This window comes from Mytilus californianus, unplaced genomic scaffold (genome assembly GCF_021869535.1).
Source record: "Mytilus californianus isolate M0D057914Y unplaced genomic scaffold, xbMytCali1.0.p SCAF_3, whole genome shotgun sequence".
Classification (NCBI taxonomy): Eukaryota; Metazoa; Mollusca; class Bivalvia; order Mytilida; family Mytilidae; genus Mytilus; species Mytilus californianus.
Window position 1 is genome coordinate 126,732,778 of NW_026262679.1, and position 18,947 is coordinate 126,751,724.

General features: G+C 33.1%; 1 protein-coding gene across 1 annotated transcript in view; it reads left to right on the forward strand.

Annotated features, from left to right (window-relative positions):
• Positions 1–18,947, forward strand: part of LOC127736121 (angiopoietin-1 receptor-like) — a 184,911-nt gene that overhangs the window by 149,743 nt on the left and 16,221 nt on the right. Inside the window, exons 13-19 of the mRNA XM_052246664.1 lie at positions 2,200–2,271; positions 3,145–3,251; positions 3,789–3,984; positions 4,565–4,752; positions 16,232–16,307; positions 16,734–16,801; positions 18,106–18,320. Coding sequence (XP_052102624.1) covers positions 2,200–2,271; positions 3,145–3,251; positions 3,789–3,984; positions 4,565–4,752; positions 16,232–16,307; positions 16,734–16,801; positions 18,106–18,320 — 922 coding nt within the window. The remainder of the gene's footprint in view (positions 1–2,199; positions 2,272–3,144; positions 3,252–3,788; positions 3,985–4,564; positions 4,753–16,231; positions 16,308–16,733; positions 16,802–18,105; positions 18,321–18,947) is intronic.

The following is an 18,947-nucleotide window of genomic DNA, read 5'->3' on the forward strand; positions in this document are numbered from 1 at the left end:
TTATTACATTCTGTCGATATTTTGTGTTTTTTCTCGGACTGTTTATGACGTCTCAACACTTAATCTATTGAATGTGCACTGATTGATATTTTAGTGTAGGATTCATGACTTTTTTATTACTTGCTATTGGCTTCGAAGAATCTTTCTATAACTGTGAGTTCTCTCAGATCTGTTTTGTGTCTTATGTCTTTTTGTTAGTTGGCTTTTGTGTGCTTTGTGCCGATCTGATGAGTCGAGCTTTTTTAACTGATTTTTACATCGGATGACCGTGAGGGCATTCCGGTGTATTGTTGCCACAGACATTTCTACCCACGTGACTTTCGTTTTTGATTGATAACCGAACGCAAAATAACATTCCTTATCGCTTGTTATATATTAATTTCATCAATAAATATTCATGAAAATAATTTTTAAGAACATAGATAAATGATATGAAAATGTTTTGTCGTGAGAAATATATATATCAATAACAAATCAAGAATACCAAAAATTTGTGTTAACGCATGCGGAAGAATATCTCAAGAACGTTTTGCGGGAAAATATGAATGCCTACTCAAATCCAATCTATTAGAAAAATAGAATTGTTACAGAAGTGTGTCCACCATTCACTTGCACTGCACTATTATTAGAATAGTAGAATAGAATGATATACAAATAGATGAAAATTATATATACATGTAACTGTTATATACAAATATTAGTATAATATATAACAACAAGCCCCGAGTATACTGATTTGTATCACTACAATATAATAGTTATTACGGTGAGGTTGAATTCCCTGTCATTTATTCATCATCCACGGACGAACTTGTCTCAGAAAAAAATATATCTATGTACCTTAACCTCACTTTAAGGTATAGAGATGTGATTTTTTTTTCTGAGACAAGTGCTTGTGACCATCCACAAGAACTTGCGGTCATCCGATGTTCAGTATTTCAGTACTTTGATTATTGTTTGTTGTGCTGTTACTTCACTGTCCTAGGTTAGGGAGAAATATTTTGGGTCCTCAGACATGTTTTACCACGCCACATTATGCAAGTACCTATCCCATGTCAGGAGTGTGTAATCCAATAGTTGTATTTCTGAAATTTCAGAATCTTCACCATGTAATGCCATTTTGCACCTCCGATTTCGTTTTTTTAATCCAAATGAGTTTTGGGCCTTTCCTTATCAAATCATAAACTTTGCCATTGTTTTGTAAGCGGAGTTTCCATTTGTAGCCACAACTTTTTTCTTAACCTGTTATTAGAATTTATTGAAACTTTACATTTCTTAGTGTATTCACCAAATAATTTAATTGTGCACCTCTCATTCTGTGTGATTTTTTTTGTCTGAATGTTTGTAGGTTTCCCTAGGAAACCATATATTTTTCCATTGCATTTTGTGGAGGAAGGGTGTCGTTTTGAGAGCGTTGCCCGCAGTAACCCTAGTTAAAAATTTTCTCGGAAGCTTCACATGATTTTTGATAAAAATATTTGTAGTTCCTTAGCAAATTATAGTCATAGCCTAATTTGAGGTACGAATTATATATTCGCAACTCCTTCTGAATCCAATATTATAATTCATTGAAACGTTCTCAGAATCTTTACCATGTCATGCCACTGTGTACCTGCTTTTTGTGTTTTGAAACGAATTATTGTGGGGGTTTCTCATAACAAATCACGAATCTTACAATTGGCGGGATGTATAATTTTGTGAGCTTTTCTTTTCTTGCATTTCTTCTAATTTTTATTTTAATTGATACAACTGTGTTAATAACACTTGATGTGAAGAAAAAATCCCTGAAGGTATCATTGACGCACAGAAAAACATAATAATATCAGGTTTTGTCATCTTAATTTCAAAAAGAAACGTAGAATCTTGTGTAGACTCTTCCTCTCAATCGGTTTGCGCTAGAAATTAAAAAATGTATATTTGTCTTTTACTGACCTTTAGATGTCATTTTTGTGTTATTGGTTTACTGTCTCATTGGCACATGCTCCATATCTAAAAAGCATATTGACGATGATTTGAATACCCTTACAGAAAGCATTTTGGTGACCTCACATAACGTACTACCGTACCGTTAAAAACAACAGGACTTCATACATGTATCATACAAAAACATAGTACTACACACTTCCAGTGCACAATTGTAATGAAAATTCGACGGTTGAAGAACTGGTCGTTTTATAATGTAATCATCACGTTTTGTAGAAGGTTGTCAGTGGACAGTTCCATTAGAATTGACAGAAGGTAATCACACACATTTGAATTTAATACTTGGAGGTAAGTACCTTACTTACATTTAAATGATAAGGAAATTAATGTTGTATTTAGAGTACATGTACTTTCAAGTATCTTGAGCTTTCAAACCAGGGTTGATTTGGAAATAAAAAAGGATCACCTGGCTAAACAATAAAGCCCATGCTGAATTCAGGTACGGGACGTCCTTTTGTATGTGTGGGGTAAATATGTACGCAACTATGTCCGGTTGGATAAGGAGTGTTAATTCTGATCCTTACTATGTGTGTATTATACTCTCTACGCTTAATTATGGACCATTGCAACAACAATGCGATGGTCCATATGTGTGCACTTTTTCAAAACGAAGTTTCTGCCACGATCAAACAAAGTACCCTCTGTTTCATGGAAATATTAGACACTTTCAAGAGTAAAAAAAATCTTTAATCTTAAAATTCTAAATTATGAACGCACTCACTTTACTCCATATGTTGTAAAATATATAAGATGTTTAAACTTGTTTGTTTTATTCTTCAGCATTTTCAAATATTATAAGTCATCAGATAGTTGAATATCTTATTTAAGGAATGACTGTAATATTTGTTCTGTCTATGAAGAAATAACATAAAAAATATGGTGCACACTGAATTACGGATTTACATATCTACTACAATCGCGGGTTATTCAGTGTGCACCACATTTGTTATGTTATTTCGAATAGACAGAAAAAATATTACAGTCAGTCCTTATAATTTAATTCTAAATTCCATTTTTAAGGAGTAAATCATGAAAAAACGTTGATGACGTCACGGTCAATGACAAAATTATGTCTATGAGCTGATAGACAAAAAACTTTCAATCAATCAGAACACGTGTTACATCAAAAATTGAATTATTGTGTAATTCATTGTTTTACAGGATTAGTTGGTATATCCGTAATCATTATAGCTCTGTCATTGGGTATTTATCTTCGAATAAAATTACAACGACAACAGAATGGCAAGACTAACGAAGGAAGAGGGGAGGTAGGTGATATAGATTGAAGAAAATGGTGTAAATAGTGCTCGTGTTAACCCTCTGGATTTTCCCCCAGAAGTCGAAGATCCGATGCTCAAATTTTCAAACCATAATTTTGAAATCCAGATAAGTTTTTTGTAAAGTCTACTTCTAGTCATTATTACTTTAAATCAGATCTGAAAGTCTTTGTCAATTGTGTAGAATCATCAATATGTGTTTTATTTTAGTCACATGCATTGTAAAACATATCTACTACAATCAAATCAGCCGACTTTCAGAAATAACATCATAACACATTTCAGAGAGTAGATGAGTAAGTGTATATTAAACTCCCAATTAATTTTAATGAGGCAGTAATACAAAGACACAGAGAACTAAAGGACATTTAGGGGTCAACGTACAGTCTTCATCTATAGATAAGTTTCCTTCCAATATGTCAGATAGATCGTCCAGAGTCTAAAAAAAACTATAAGTAAATTTGTGTTAAGTCTCGTGATTACCCGAACAGTTTTGTTCATACAAATATTTGCTTTTGGTTTATACAGGAAATGAATCCTTTGTACCATAAGGGTACTGACTCCATTACACAAGTTGATGACTGTTATGAAATAGACTTTTCATCGCTGATGCTACTAGAGGTATTAGGAGAAGGCGCCTTCGGAAAAGTTTACAAAGCTAAATTAAATGACAATAAACTTTCTAAAGAGAAAGATTTTATTGTAGCTGTGAAAATGCTAAAAGGTAATATGTTTAAAGTTTTCCTTTTATTGTAAACATTAAGATAGTTTCATTGTTTTTACAAAATAATCTTTTTTGTCTATTTGAAACTACTTCAGTTCTTTTCATATTACATAAACAGAGCTAAAAGTATATCATAAAAGACCAAAAGTACAGAATGCAAAAAAAAAAACCTTTAAAAAACAAAAAGATGTACAAAAAACCTAAAAAGAAGAAAGATGTATACAAAACCTGGAAAAAAACGATAAAGATGTACAAAAACCTTGCTGTTGATGTCCTTGCATTGAAACGGGGATGAATCCTATGCATAGCTGCTCTTAATGATCATACATTGTATATAAGTATTTAGTAATTTTAAGATAACCAGTGGAGTTTCTGTGAAATTTCAAAACATAAATACAGAATACAACAATCCATGACGTTCAAGGATTCTGTTAAGATCCATTAATGCTTACAATTAAAAAAAAACACACTTAATTACTACATGACCTACAATAAAATGACATAAATTTTCACCTCTTCATACCAAATATTTTATTCATTTTGTATACATTTTATTCATTTTGTTTATTCCACTTTTTAGATTTTCATGATGTTCCTGAAAAGAAGAGTTTACTAATGGAAATAGAGTTTATGAAACGGTTAGGAAGTCATCCTCATATAGTTAGTTTTATAGGATGCTGTAAAAAAGACACCGTTTGTTTATTGATGGACTTTTGTAAATTAGGAGATCTACGTTCATTTCTCTTACGTTATCGTCAGAGTTTACAGGTAAGAACAAATCAGACAGGTATCTAGTTGTTCCTACAGTGCGAAGATACGAACAGATAACTCATGATATTTTAATATGCAGGAAAAAACGAGCGGTTTAAAGTCATATGAAACTTCAAATTTAAAAAAAAACAGTTGAAATATGTATTGTATACTTCAATGGCTAAATTGTAGTATGTATTGTATACTTGAACGGCTAAATTGTACTATAAAACTAGTGTATGTGAACTCTCTTGTAAAAGAAATTCCTTTTAATTATCAAAATCTTCATAAATGTACTGCTATTGAATTATTATCTTCCCATACACTAATTCGCCGATATTTTCCCGTATGCAGTGACCTTAACTACGAGACCGCTCGTTACAACTTCGATCACCGCACAGCTCAACTGCCAGGGGAAAACCATGATGAAAGAATGTAAACAAACATGCACTGGAGGGTAAATAGTAATAACTGATTCTTAAAGAACAATTCTGACACACAAAAAACATCTAACAACTGTTAAGGAAAAGTTTAGATAACAAATGTAAATGAATGGAAACTATAAAAAAAAAATAGCTTGTCACTTTTTTATCACGTGCTCCACATGCTCTGTGTTGATTGTTTATCAATGCCACAAAACGGTAATTTTCGGTAACAAACCTGAAAGTAAATAAGCTTGTGATCAACAATCACTGAATGAAATAGTGTTTGTTGATAATACGTTATAGATTCGTAATAAATATACAAAACGTGCATATAGGACTTAGTTTAGTATATATGCATAAACTGCTTCAATAATTTCCATACCATTAAAATTACAAGAAACTCGTTTCATATGACTTTAACTTAACTATTGAAGATCAGTTGTTGTCACGTGTAGTATACATTTCCGATATTTAACGTTTGATCTCGTTTAAGTTGTTAGAGCAAAGATTGACTATTGTTTTGACCTTAAAATCTCATCAACGGAGTCGTTGTTTATTGGAAGTGTAAAATACCGTGTAAATGTATTATCATTCAAAGAAAAAGTGCGACAGAGTCATTTGTTTTTCTTGTTGCTTCGTCGACTTTTATATTGTTATCACAAATAGATCGGGAAATCTATTTTAAAATCGTGAAGGTCCTTTTCATTATACAGAATAAAGCTTTTTACGAAATTTGATACAAAAAGAAAAGACATTCAATTTAAAAAAAATCAGTGTGAGCTGTCAGCTGTGTTGTAAACTAATTTCCTGATGTCATGTCTGAAATTTTGTTTCACATTTGAAAAGCTGCATCCACAGCGAAAAAAAATGAATAGCTGATTTACAGACTTGGTTAGCTAAAGGACAAATAATCTTTCTTTCGACCTTCAGGTAATTTTTACGGATTCCTCATAATTCATTTAATAATAGACGTGAAGATGTATGGATTCAAGGTAGTTTTCTCTCAGGAATTATTACAAAATGTAGAGTTTCCAGTAAACACAAAAGGATATACCATGATAGTCTTCTTTAAGCTGAGTGTAATACGTTTGACTGTTAAGTAATTTAAGTAAAATGGTGGAAGCAATGGCTAGTTTTGATTTATGCAAAGTTAATTCTGTTCCCTAATGAGAGTTTGTCTTAGTACATATAGCTATATCACACCTCTATTAACCCTTCATTCGGTACTGGCATGCTGTAAAACGAAATATTCTCTATGTATTTTGTAATCAACTAAAATTAAGCTTGCAACACCCGCAGGTAAAGTTGATCTGAGATTTCGACTGTTGCAGTAAAGTCTATTTTGGAACTGTTTAACGTTTTATAGTTGACTTTAAATTTTATTAACCTTACGTCCATTTGGTCGGTACCACTGTCTGTGGACTATAAGACAAGGCCGTCGATTGTACCAGTAGTCTTGGTCGGTACCAGTGTCTGTGGACTATAAGACAAGGTTGTCGATTGTACCAGTATTCTTGGTCGGTACCACTGTCTGTGGACTATAAATCAAGGTCGTTGATTGTACCAGTAGTCTTTGCCTCAGTATTGACTTAATTCTAATAGCATATTTCCTCATTTGTATATTTCCAATTTGTAATCGTACTACAACTTAGGCTGAAACTCCCTTAGGCAAAGTTGACCTTAGACGAATTTGAGTTGCGTCTCCCTCAGGAAAAGTTCACCCTAGACGAATTTCGGATGCGTTTTCCTCAGGCAAAAGTGACCGTAGAGGAATTTCGGCTGCATCTCCCTCAGGCAAAGTTCACCCTAGACAAATTTAGGCTGCGTCTCCCTCAGGCAAAGTTGACTTTAGACAAATTTCGGCTGCATCTCCCTCAGGCAAAGTTCATCCTATACGAATTTCGGCTGCGTCTTCCTCAGGCAAAAGTGACCGTAGACGAATTTCGGCTGCATCTCCCTCAGGCAAAGTTCACCCTAGACAAATTTAGGCTGCGTCTCCCTCAGGCAAAGTTGACTGTAGACGAAATTCGGCTGCATCTCCTTCAGGCAAAGTTGACCGTAAGCGAATTTCGGCTGCATCTCCCTCAGGCAAATTTAACTTTAGACGAATTTCAGCTGCATCTCCCTCAGGCAAAGTTGACTTTAGACGAATGTCGGCTGCATCTACCTCAGGCAAAGTTGACTTTAGATAGTTTTAGGCTGCAACTTCCTAAAGCAAAAAATGAAAACAACACGTAATAAATTTCATGTGTCTGAACCGCTTTAAATAGTTGACTTTAGACGGTTTTCGGTTGCAACTCCTTTAGAAACAAATTACCTTAGGCCTTTTTTCGGCAACAACTTCCTTAGGCAAAGTTGAACGAAGACGGTTTTCGGCTGCAACTTCCGTAGGCAAAGTTGACCTTAATAAGACGGGCTCGGCTGCAATTCCTTTAGGTAAAGTTGACCTTAGACGGTTTTCGACTACACCTCATTTAGGTAAAGTTGACCTTAGACTGTTTTCGGCTACAACTCCCTTCGGCAAATTGACCTAAGACGGTTTTCGGTTACAACTGCCATAGGCAAAATTGACCTTAGACGGTTTTCGGTTGCAACTCCCTTAAGCAAATTTAACCTTAATAAGACGGGTTCGACTACAACTCATTTAGATAAAGTTGACCTTCAGTTTGTTTTTTTAGCCCGTTGTATGAATACACCCGTATTATTACAGCCTTTTGTCATCACAGGCTGTTTCCTAGTATCGATAAACCTGAAAATCATAAACGGCATTTTCTTAAATTAAAATATATAAATAGAGGTATTGATTTTATTAACTTATCTAGTATATTCAATGACTCTACCGTCCATAGCCAAATACCTCCATATTTTGATAATACAGAACCACCCTAATATTTCGTATTCGTCCAAAAAAAAAAACAGCAGAAGTTTGATTTTTGATTATACGTCAGTAACATCTGACGTCACTATAGAAAATAATGCTCCTTCCACTTGATACTGTGAAACATCTAGTTTTAGATATGTTTCCTATGGTCATGTCATTACAGGAGACCTCAACATCGTTGAAAACCGTGAGGTCAAAACTTTTCTTAAGAATGGACCTAAATATCGCCCTCCATCTATTATAGATTGGAAACAATGTCGTCAGGTTATTAAAGACGCTCTGTCTGCCTACTGTAAAATTTGGTGTAAACGTGAAAAATCTGATAAAAAATCTCTTAGACAGTTATTTGAATAAAATTATGAATACTGTTGATATTCGTATATCTCATTTTGAAAACAATTCTGAAATAATAATAGGGTTCATGATATACCAATTTCTAGAATAAAAAATAAACTCCAAGTACTCTCAAAGCGGTTTTTATTCGTATCGGCAGACGAAGCAGCCAATAATGCAGTGGTGGTGTGACTCATATACTACACGGAAGTTCTCCAAAACGAAATTATCAATTTTTCTACATTCAGGTCCGTACGCTCCACATTGAGTCGAATTGTAAACAAGCATATCACTGCCGCTACCCAGCTTAAAGCCTCTCCCGAACAATTGAAAGTCCCGACTATTTACTGGTTACCTAAATTACACAAACAACCATTTAAATTTCGTTATATCTCCGCATCTAGTTAGTGTTCTACTACTAATCTGTCAGTGCTTCTAACTACCTCCCTTACTACTATCAAAGAACTTATTATTAACTTTTGTAATAAAGTTTATGAAAATAATGGTATTAATTATTTTTTGAGTGTTAAAAATTCTTTAGAAGTTTTAGATAAAATACGTGCTTTTGAAGGTCCTTTTTATTATGTTGACAGTACGATTTTTCTACTCTCTGCACTACACTTCCACACAATCTTATCAAGAAAAAAATTTCAGATTGAATTAAATGGTCTTTTGAAAAATCTCATTGAAAATGTATTTGCTGTAACTCGTTTAAAGCCTTTTTCTGTAACGAAAAAGGAAAGTATGTTAGATTCACTTACCGGAAATGTGAAGATATGATTGAAGCTTTAAATTTTCTCCTTGACAACATATATGTACGTTTCGGCGATAAAGTGTATCGACAGGTAGTAGGTATTCCTATGGGCACTAATATCGCCCCTTTAATAGCAGATTTATTCCTGTATTGCTATGAATCACAGTTTATGGCCAAACTCAGTAATGACACGTCAGTGTTACATTTGGTTGACACATTCAACAATACCTACCGTTATCTTGATGATATTTTTTCGTTAAATAATCGAGAGTTCTCTAAATATACTACCGAAATTTACCCAAAGGAACTAACTTTAAAAAAGTCTAACATAAACAGCAGTAGTTGTCCTTTTCTAGATTTAGACATTTCAATTTCTAAAGGATCACTCCATACTAAAATTTACGACAAAAGAGACGATTTTTATTCCCTATTGTTAATTTTCCTTTTTTAGACGGCGATGTTCCTTTGGCTACATCATACGGTTCGTTATGCCCGTGTGTGCATGTAGTGATGTCATAGATTTTAACGAACGTAATCAATACATCACTGGTAAATTATTAAGGTAACACGATACCGAATGGAGTATCTCCCGATTTCTAAACTTTTTGGCACACTTATCCTTTCAATCGTGTTAAATCGGAATATGTAATACAAAATGGGGGTCACCATTTTTGTTTTCTTGTAATTTTCATAGGAAAACGTCAATTTTTTGCGACAAATTTACATACACTGCTACTTTTGCATAGGTACTATTTCTGTACTAAAAATCTGTAGTACTGGAATTTTACTTTTAATATTTCGTACTATTTCTTTACTTTTAAATTATTGTAATATTTAGGTACCTGTATTTTACAGTACTTGATTTGTACTATAAAATTTGATACAGAAATAATACCAATAGTGATCATAATATTCCATGTTTGACAATCATAACATTAAGAGATTTGAAATAGACAAACTTTCAAAATGCTGAAAATGTAACGGTGTAACCAAAAATCTGTAGTACTTAAATTCCAAGTACAAATCAAGTACTGTAAAATTAAGATACCTGAATATTACAATAATTTTAAAGTAACAAAATAGTACTTAATATTAAAAGTAAATTTCCAGTACTACATATTTTTGTACAGAAATAGTACCTATTCAAAAGTAGCTGTGTAGATATATAGGGAAAATGCATTTTTTTCGACTTATCTTTTTAGATTTTTCAGTGGAAGGCTATGTTCTTATATACGGAGAAAGATTAAAAACTAACATAATATCCAGGATTGTATACTGAATCCATGCATGTATAGAAACCCATCCTTGTATTTTTTAGATAAATGGCTTCAAAGTTGATCGATACGCTTAGAATTTGACCCAAAACGTGTGACGTTATTGAATATAGAAGAACGTTACTCTTACTCAGAGGTCTTGAAAAAAATATGTGTCGGGATCTAAATGGTGTTTATTTTATTTAAATTTCCCCTATCGGGTTTCGTAAAATTTCCTAGTAATTCAATATAAATTTCTACTGATTTAATTTTATTTCGTCCTACACAGCATGAATTAAGATTCACGTGAATCTCGTGTGATTTTCACCTCAAACTAGCCTATACGGGAAAGTCACGTGAACTGATCGAGTTTCACGTGAATCTTATGATAATTTCATGTAGAAATCACATGAATTTAGTACACGTTAAATTCACGTGAATTTTCAAAATACAGTTATTCAAATAATATCTAAATTTTCAAATTTGATTAAAACTATGAAAAATACCTTTTTTTTTTTGTAAAGTTCACGTGAAAATCACATGAAAAATTTCACGTGATATTCATTCATCTTCAACTTCACCCTACCATACTAGACAATGGTGATGCCACCAATAAATCCATGCATGAATAAAATACTTCAAAAATTTGATTAAGTAAAGAGTGATGTTGAAGTACAATTTGCATTTTGTCGAGGGAGCAAAATATATATTAGCGTATATGATGGTGTTTTATTTTATAAGGAATTTGGTGACAATATATCTTTTTGAATAAGCAGTTCATAGTGGAATGGTAATTGGGAGATCTCAAATATAACAATGTAAGCAAGCTAACATCTACGTCATTTGGTCTTTGATGGAAAGTTGTCACATTGGCAATCTTACCACATCTCATTATTTCATAATGGTTTGATTGGTCTCCTGAAATACAAGAAGTTTAAAGACTTTAACAAATATGTACTAGTAGACTGAAACATGTGACTGTGATAATTAAAATATGGCTATTGTTGTGAACATATGATGTTATAATTTGATAGATTTGATATTTGCTTTACTATATATACTTATTAACTTTCCAGTTCAAGAGACCAACGAATCTTTACTAAAACTACAAATTAAGTAAAAAGATACTCGTCCATAATGCATTTGTCACGTTTATCTAGATATCTTTGGTTTTGTTTCGTTAATTGTCCAGCTGTTGATGTCTTATTGTATATCCCACATCTCCATTTATTTAAGAATTGAATGCGTCTTTTTGTAAATTCATTGGGGTGTAAAAGCTTTGACCGAAGTACATTTTGTATGAAGCGCGGAAGCGCTTCATTCTAAAAATGTACGCACGGTCAACGCTTTTGCAACCCTATGAAATTACTAAAAGAAGCATTCAATACTTATGATTACATTTTTTCGCTATGATCATGAAAACACGATTACTGTCATTTTTTTTCTTATATTTACCTGTGCACTTTATTGTGGAAACGTGTGTCATCATGTATGTTACAATTCATGAAATTCATTTTGAAATGAAGAATGACGCGAGATTGCAACGTATGATAATGAAACATACATCTAATGTAATTATTCAAAAAAGAACTACCAACACTCCTTTTTTACAAACATACTTGTAATAAAAACTCCTTAAAAGACTGTGAATACCCTCGGGCTTTTTCCGACGCCTATGTGAGCAATATACCCCTCCCCAAAAGGCAACTTTGTTTATCGTCCTTCAGCGGTTCTGTCTCCCTACTTTAGGAAATGGTGCGTTTTTCATCATCTGTATTTGTACATTATGTCCAACTCAAAACACAAAAACACAGCCATCCCCGAATACACAGGCGTAAATTAACATGCATATAAAATCTATTCAGTTTGTTTCTGTCGTTTGAATAATATAGGTTAATGAAACTATCTCTTTAAAATTTGTTTGTAAATTTCGAGAAAATAATTCAGAATTGAAAGTTGTTCGGCCAATTATCCAAGTTCAACTACTCCTTTTGTTGCCAACAACTATTTTCTCTATGATATTCAACGTCTGCTTGTATGGTGCTTTTTCGCCTAATTCTATCCGTATTCTTTAATTCCAAATCAATTTCCTTTTTCTATTTTGCTAGCGCCGTTTTTTGGCGACCATTTTAAAACGAATGGGTTTCTTAACGAAATTGCATTAATAGTGGTACAATTCCCCGTATTTGCACACATCATCCTGCATTTCTATAAATTGGATTTCTACTTTCAAAACAAAATTTCATCGGGATACGGCGTGTCTCATAAATAAGAATTTATTGCAAAAAAACAACCAAGAATAAAAAAAAACCCAATCTATTATGCATAAAAACATATATAGATAAATCGTACCAATGCTTACAGAATATTTCAAAAGTTTATTTTCAAAGGTAAAGAATGAGCAGAATAATTGGCGGAAAACGACGAAGCAATCAATGTCAAATAATGTTTTGCATTAAATCTCTCGGTACTCTGCATCTTTACTAGGCAAAGTTACAGTTAAAAATGTTTACCAAAAATAAAAGGATTTTAATAATGTATTCATTTCGATTAAAGTACAGCGTACGGCCTTCATGTATTGGGTTTTCCCATTTTTATGCCCCCGCCGTACCGGAGGGGGCATTAAGTTTTACTCTTGTCCGTCTGTACGTACGTCCGTCAGTTCGTCCGTACATCCCAAAATTGGTTTCCGTTCTCTAACTTTAGTATGCCTCAATCAAATGTTACGAAACTTATACACAATGCTTATTACCACAAAACACAGATCAAGTTTGAAGTTTGGTGGTGGTTCTCTTACAGTTCTATAGTTATGCCCCTTTACAAATGGAAAAAAATTTCGGAAATTTTGTTATTTCAAAAATCGTATTTTCACCTAAAAATTCAAAAATCGATATTAGAACTTAAAACTTTTAAACTTAAACATGGTCTGCTTAAAATTTTGAATGCCTTTGCAGATATTTGAATACTTAATTCTCATCTTCGTTTGCAAAAAATGGTTACATCCGTACTCCTAACAGACATTTTCGGAAACTATAGTTCACAATAACTTTTAAGGTGACGATGATTATTACAGGTAAACTTACCTGTGGGTCATCTCAAAATACACAATGACCCGAAAAATGTGGCTAGAATAACTAATCAAAGAATTCAAATATGGAAAAATATTCAACGAGTGACCGAACAACACATTAATTCACGAATGTTCGTTCACAAGTTGAAATTTTTCGATATTTGAATTCTTTGATTTGTTATTCTTGTTACTACATTAATAACGGGTTTTAAATGGAATTATAGTAAAAATTTAAGAATCAATATCTTTTTTTCCTACGCATTCACAATTTGCTTTGATGCGACGTCAGATAGTTAGTTACCTGCCCTCCTCTTCCACTGTCGGACGATTTTGTTGCCCGCCCTCTCCTTACAATGCAAGAGGTCTCTGTTCGTTATTGATTTTTCTTTCATCCCCGGATAAGAGTTCCAACAATGGATTTTCTCCCTAAACCATAACTCAAACTTAAAATTGTAGATGATGCTGTACACATGGTAGGGAAACGATGTTCTCAAATGTTTTCCCGTCACAGATACTCCTTTCATTAAACAACTGTAGAAACAGCCGAAACCCTTTTAGACATATTGAAACAAATTGGTAATGAAATTTTCGTGCGTAACACTGACAGGCCACAGAAACTTATCCTAGAAATAAAGTAATGTTGTTCATGCTTTGGCTAAGATCATATCCGTGATTTCATATGATTACCATAATTTTTTTCTTAAGCGTTATCACAATACATGATGAAATTAATTAGTGAATATCCGTGTTTTTACCAACATTTTCATAATCTGGTACAGTGGCTATCTCTAAATAAATTGAGAGCAAAAGTGTAAAAAAAAACTACTAATGGCAGTGGATTCTATTGACGGTACCTCAACAGAAATTTACTGATCACTGTTTAATCCCCAGAAGCTTTCATTTTCGGGACATCGCCATTTTTAATGCATCCATACTCAGGTCGTTATCGATAATTTTGGCAAAATTTGTTGTATTGAATACGGGTTTCTGGGGCATCAAAATAAATCGCAACAGTTTGCGATGCTATGGTCAACTGGTAGAAATACTGAGCTTGACTTTCTTGAAGGGATAGTTTTACTGGCTGATAAAATATTTCCTAATAGCTAACCTCTTGTGGTACCCTATAAACGACAACTAATACAGTGAAAACCGGTCAATTTAAAGAGAGGTGTCGAAAAATTAATAATTTCATTAAAGAATACAGAGTTACTATTGAGTTATAAATTGGAATATTGAAGAATTATAGAGTTATGGGAAGTGTTTGCAAACATTCCAGCAGGAAATTCTATCAAATTGTAAATATTTGTGCTGCTTTTTGATACAGGGGTCGCAACTTGTTTTGTTGATTTGCATTAAAATACATCTTATAAATGCGTTATTCGCTTTTCAATTCATCACCATTGTACACTTTGAGATGTCCCTTGTATAATTATTTGTAAATGTCATCATCAATGTAAACATAACAGTTTTGAACAGTTTTCGAAAATGTCTAACAGCAACATTATTATATTTAAATTTACCTGTGTACGTTGTTTTATTTAACGCCTTTTTGTCCCAGGTTAGAGTTGTCTTTTTGACATTATTCCTACATTTTTTTTATTACTACCGGTAACGTCTATGTTATATAGGCACCTACGTTTTAATATCGTACTTTGACCTATAATTGTTAACTTTTTACACATTGTGACTAGGATGGAGTGTTGTCTCATTGGCACTCATACCACATTTTCTTATTCAAACTTAGACGGTTTTCGGCTACAACTCCCTTAAGTGAAGTTGACCTTAGACGGTTTTTGGCTGCAACAACCTTACACAAAGTTGACCTTAGACTGTTTTCGGCTACATTTCACTAAAGCAAAAAAATGAAAACAGCACGTTATAAATTTCATGCGTCATAAGCACTTTGCAAAGTTGACCTCAGATGGTTTTTGGTTGCAACTTCCTTAGAAAAAGATGAAATTAGACGGTTTTCCGCTGCAACTCCTTTAATTATAGTTGACCTTAGACGGTTTTCGGCTACAAACCCCAATGGTGAAGTTGACCATGAACTGTTTTCGGCTACAACTCAATAAGGTAAAATTGACCTTAGACTGTTTCGGCTACAACTCCCTTAGGCAAAATTGACCTTAGACTGTTTTCGGTTGCAACTCCCTTAGGCAAAATTGACCTTAAACGGTTTTCGGCTACAACTCTTTTATGTAAAGTTGAATTTAGACGGTTTTCGACTGGAACTTTCTAAGACGAAGTTGACCTTAGACGGTTTTCGGCTGCAACTCCTGTAGGTAAAGTTGACCTTAGACTGTTTTCGGTCACAACGTTTTTAGTTAAAGTTTACCTTAAACTGTTTTCGGCTACAACTATTGTAGTCAAATTGACCCAAGACAGTTTTCGACTGCAACTCCATAAGGCAAAATTGACCTTAGACGGCTTTCGGCTGCAACTCTCTTAGACGGTTTAGGCTACAACTTCCTTAGGCAAAGTTGACCTTAGACGGGTTTTGGTTGTTCTGTTTTTGTTTTTTTGTATTATGCTTTCAGTCCATTTATATTTCGCCCGTCTTAACTTTTAATCTCGAGCATAATAAAGGTTTTTTTTAGTATAATACGTTCAGTCCATTTATATTTTGCCTGTCATAACTTTTAATCACGATCATAATAAAGGTATTTTTTAGAGACACATGTCTTGCACATAGAATCGACATTATATATACTATTTTTTCTGGGATATTTTCGTTTGACTCTGTCGGATGTATTAAAAGTCAACCACATTATTGTTTTGCAGACGGATTATAGAACATTCCGACTTTCATCCGACGACGATAGTGGTATGCATTCTTCAGGGGGAAGTTCTACATCATGTAAGTGTGGTTTCATTTAAAGGGATTTTCAGTTCATACTTCATTACGAAATATAGCTGGGGTTTGCTCCTGTTTTTTTACTTCAATGGGAACTCTGTCAAGAACAACCGATATATTTAATGACTTGTTATTAACGATAATTACTAGCTGTAGTAATTTTTAAATGAAATATGGCTACTTAAAATTTTGATAGAGTTTGTATGGATTCACTCTCACTCAGACTTATTTGATCTTCCAAAGTAGCAAAAGACATTTTTTTGAAAATCTGTTTACCTTTTTGTCGTTTCGTTTTAATTGGTCTAATACTTATTCATATAGTACATGACTCTTAACCGAGATGGAAAGAACACATCTATAAAATTCTTGCAAATATAATTAAAGATATTTTTGATATAAACGTACAATCTTTTTCTTCACTTAATATAGCACAGTCACCAACAGAATTACAGCAAGCTCGTTTACTGTCCTACGCCAGACAGATTGTATTAGCGATGGTAAGTTAGCTTATAATCATTGCTATTGACAGTAAAGTATAACTTAACCATAACTTCTCATTATTTCACATTTTTTTCGATGGAACAGTTTTTAGTTCCAATTAAACAGATTCATAGCAAATGAATCTCAGTTACGGTGCATTAAGCCATTTACATATCTAACTGCGAGGGTCTCTTGGGAATTTACAAAAAATGTAATAACAGAACTTTGTGTCAAACGCAAAATTATTAAAAAGTTGAAGCATCTTTTATTCTTTTTTTTTTAAATATAGTGAGGTCATTTCTCTTTGTATTCACTGTTATTGCAATATTCTTTCATGTTTAATTCCCTGGAAACATTTCTTTATTTATTTCTAGTATAAACTGGCCTAGGTTCTGTAAAATTTTGTTTAAAGCGGACGGTATAGAGACATGCACTTCTTTATATAAAAAATGAATATGAATTTCTAAGATACATTTTTAGAGAAGCATCAACTCATTCATTTATAATTTGAAGCAAGACTTAAAATGTTTCGATTATAATCGTAGAGCCTTATATCTTAACATTTCTCTACACCTGTCTATAAATGTTGAAGATCGACCACGTGTCTACCCCTTGATGTCTGTTGGTTTTTAAGTTGTTGGGTTGCTGTTTCACTTAACAATTCGACGTGTGTAGTATGTGAAGTAGAATATGTTAGCCAAAACATTCATTATTATTTTTCTTTTACACTGTAGTGTACGTTTATTCGCGATATCTGTTGTTGATATCAATATGGTGCGTCTTTTTCACAATTTGTTTTTTGGTATTCTCATTTGGTAAGCATCTTTTTAAGAACGTGTTGGCGTTATTTTTACTGTGCGTCTGTTCACCAAATTTTTATGGGATTTCCTTTTAGAGTGCGTATTTTCAGAAAGTGTTCGCGTTCTTTTTAGTATGCGTATTTTTTAATTATAGTTGTTGGTGATTTCAAGTTATGTTCGTCTTTTTCACGATTTAACTGCTGTCGTTCTCTTAGAGTCTGTGTATTTTCACTATTGTTGTTGAAGTGTGTGTTTCTTCAATAGCTATTGGCGATTGTTTCTTTAAGTGTGCCTTTTATCTTCCATACACATGGCTTCGTACTATTTATTCGTCAAGTTCGCAAATTTGTCTGGATTCTGTTTCCCCATTCTAACACAGCTGGTTTTGGTATTTTCTTCCTGATGTATTTTCAAATTTACCATAGGCAGTAAGTTCTCTGTTTTATAATTGCCTGTCTAGATAAGTTAAACAAAACTCATTGGATTTTTTTTTTTTTTTTTTTTTTTTTTTTTTATTTAAGGAATATATGGCATCAAGGAAGTACATTCACAGAGATTTAGCCGCCAGAAATATACTAATGTATGATGAAGAGCGGATAAAAGTGTCTGATTTTGGTCTGACACGAGATATTTACGAAAGAAATCTTTATCAACCTACCTCGGCAAGGAAACTCCCATATAAATGGATGGCGCTGGAAGCCATCTTTGACCAAGTGTTTACAATTAAGTCAGATGTGTAAGTATGACACTTATGTTAAGCATAAGTTGAACCAAATCAGGAATATGACAGTTGTTTTCCATTCGTTCCGTTGGTTGATAAAGTATAACGTTTGATTATGTCAGTTTTTTTTGGACTTCCCCCTTATATTTTTTATACTTTTTGAATTCATTGCCGCGTTCTATCGCATCTACATTTCACATCTTGTACTGTTTTCTAGAATATTTCTAATGAAGCTGACTTTGTAACTTTGCATAAACACAAAAGTTACTTTTATAAGGTTACAGATACCTCAGACGTTATCAGTTTTTATCTGTAAATATAAGACTCTATAAAAATTTTCTCATCCTTTCTTTCATTGTAAGGTGCTTTTAGAACAAAAACGTTAAAACATATTAAATTTTAACAGAAAGGGCTAAAGGTGTGAAATACTCACTAATTGAGTTAAAATGTTCTTTCTTACGATGATCTGATCATTCCAAATACCTACTGGTCTCTTAAAAATCCTGACGATTTCAATTACAAATGTACATATTATAAAGCGACTTCAGGAAAAGAGAGGCGAAAGATACCAAAGGGACATTCTAAATCACAAGTCGAAAATAACTGACAACGCCATATGGCAAAAAAAAAGGAAAGGACCAA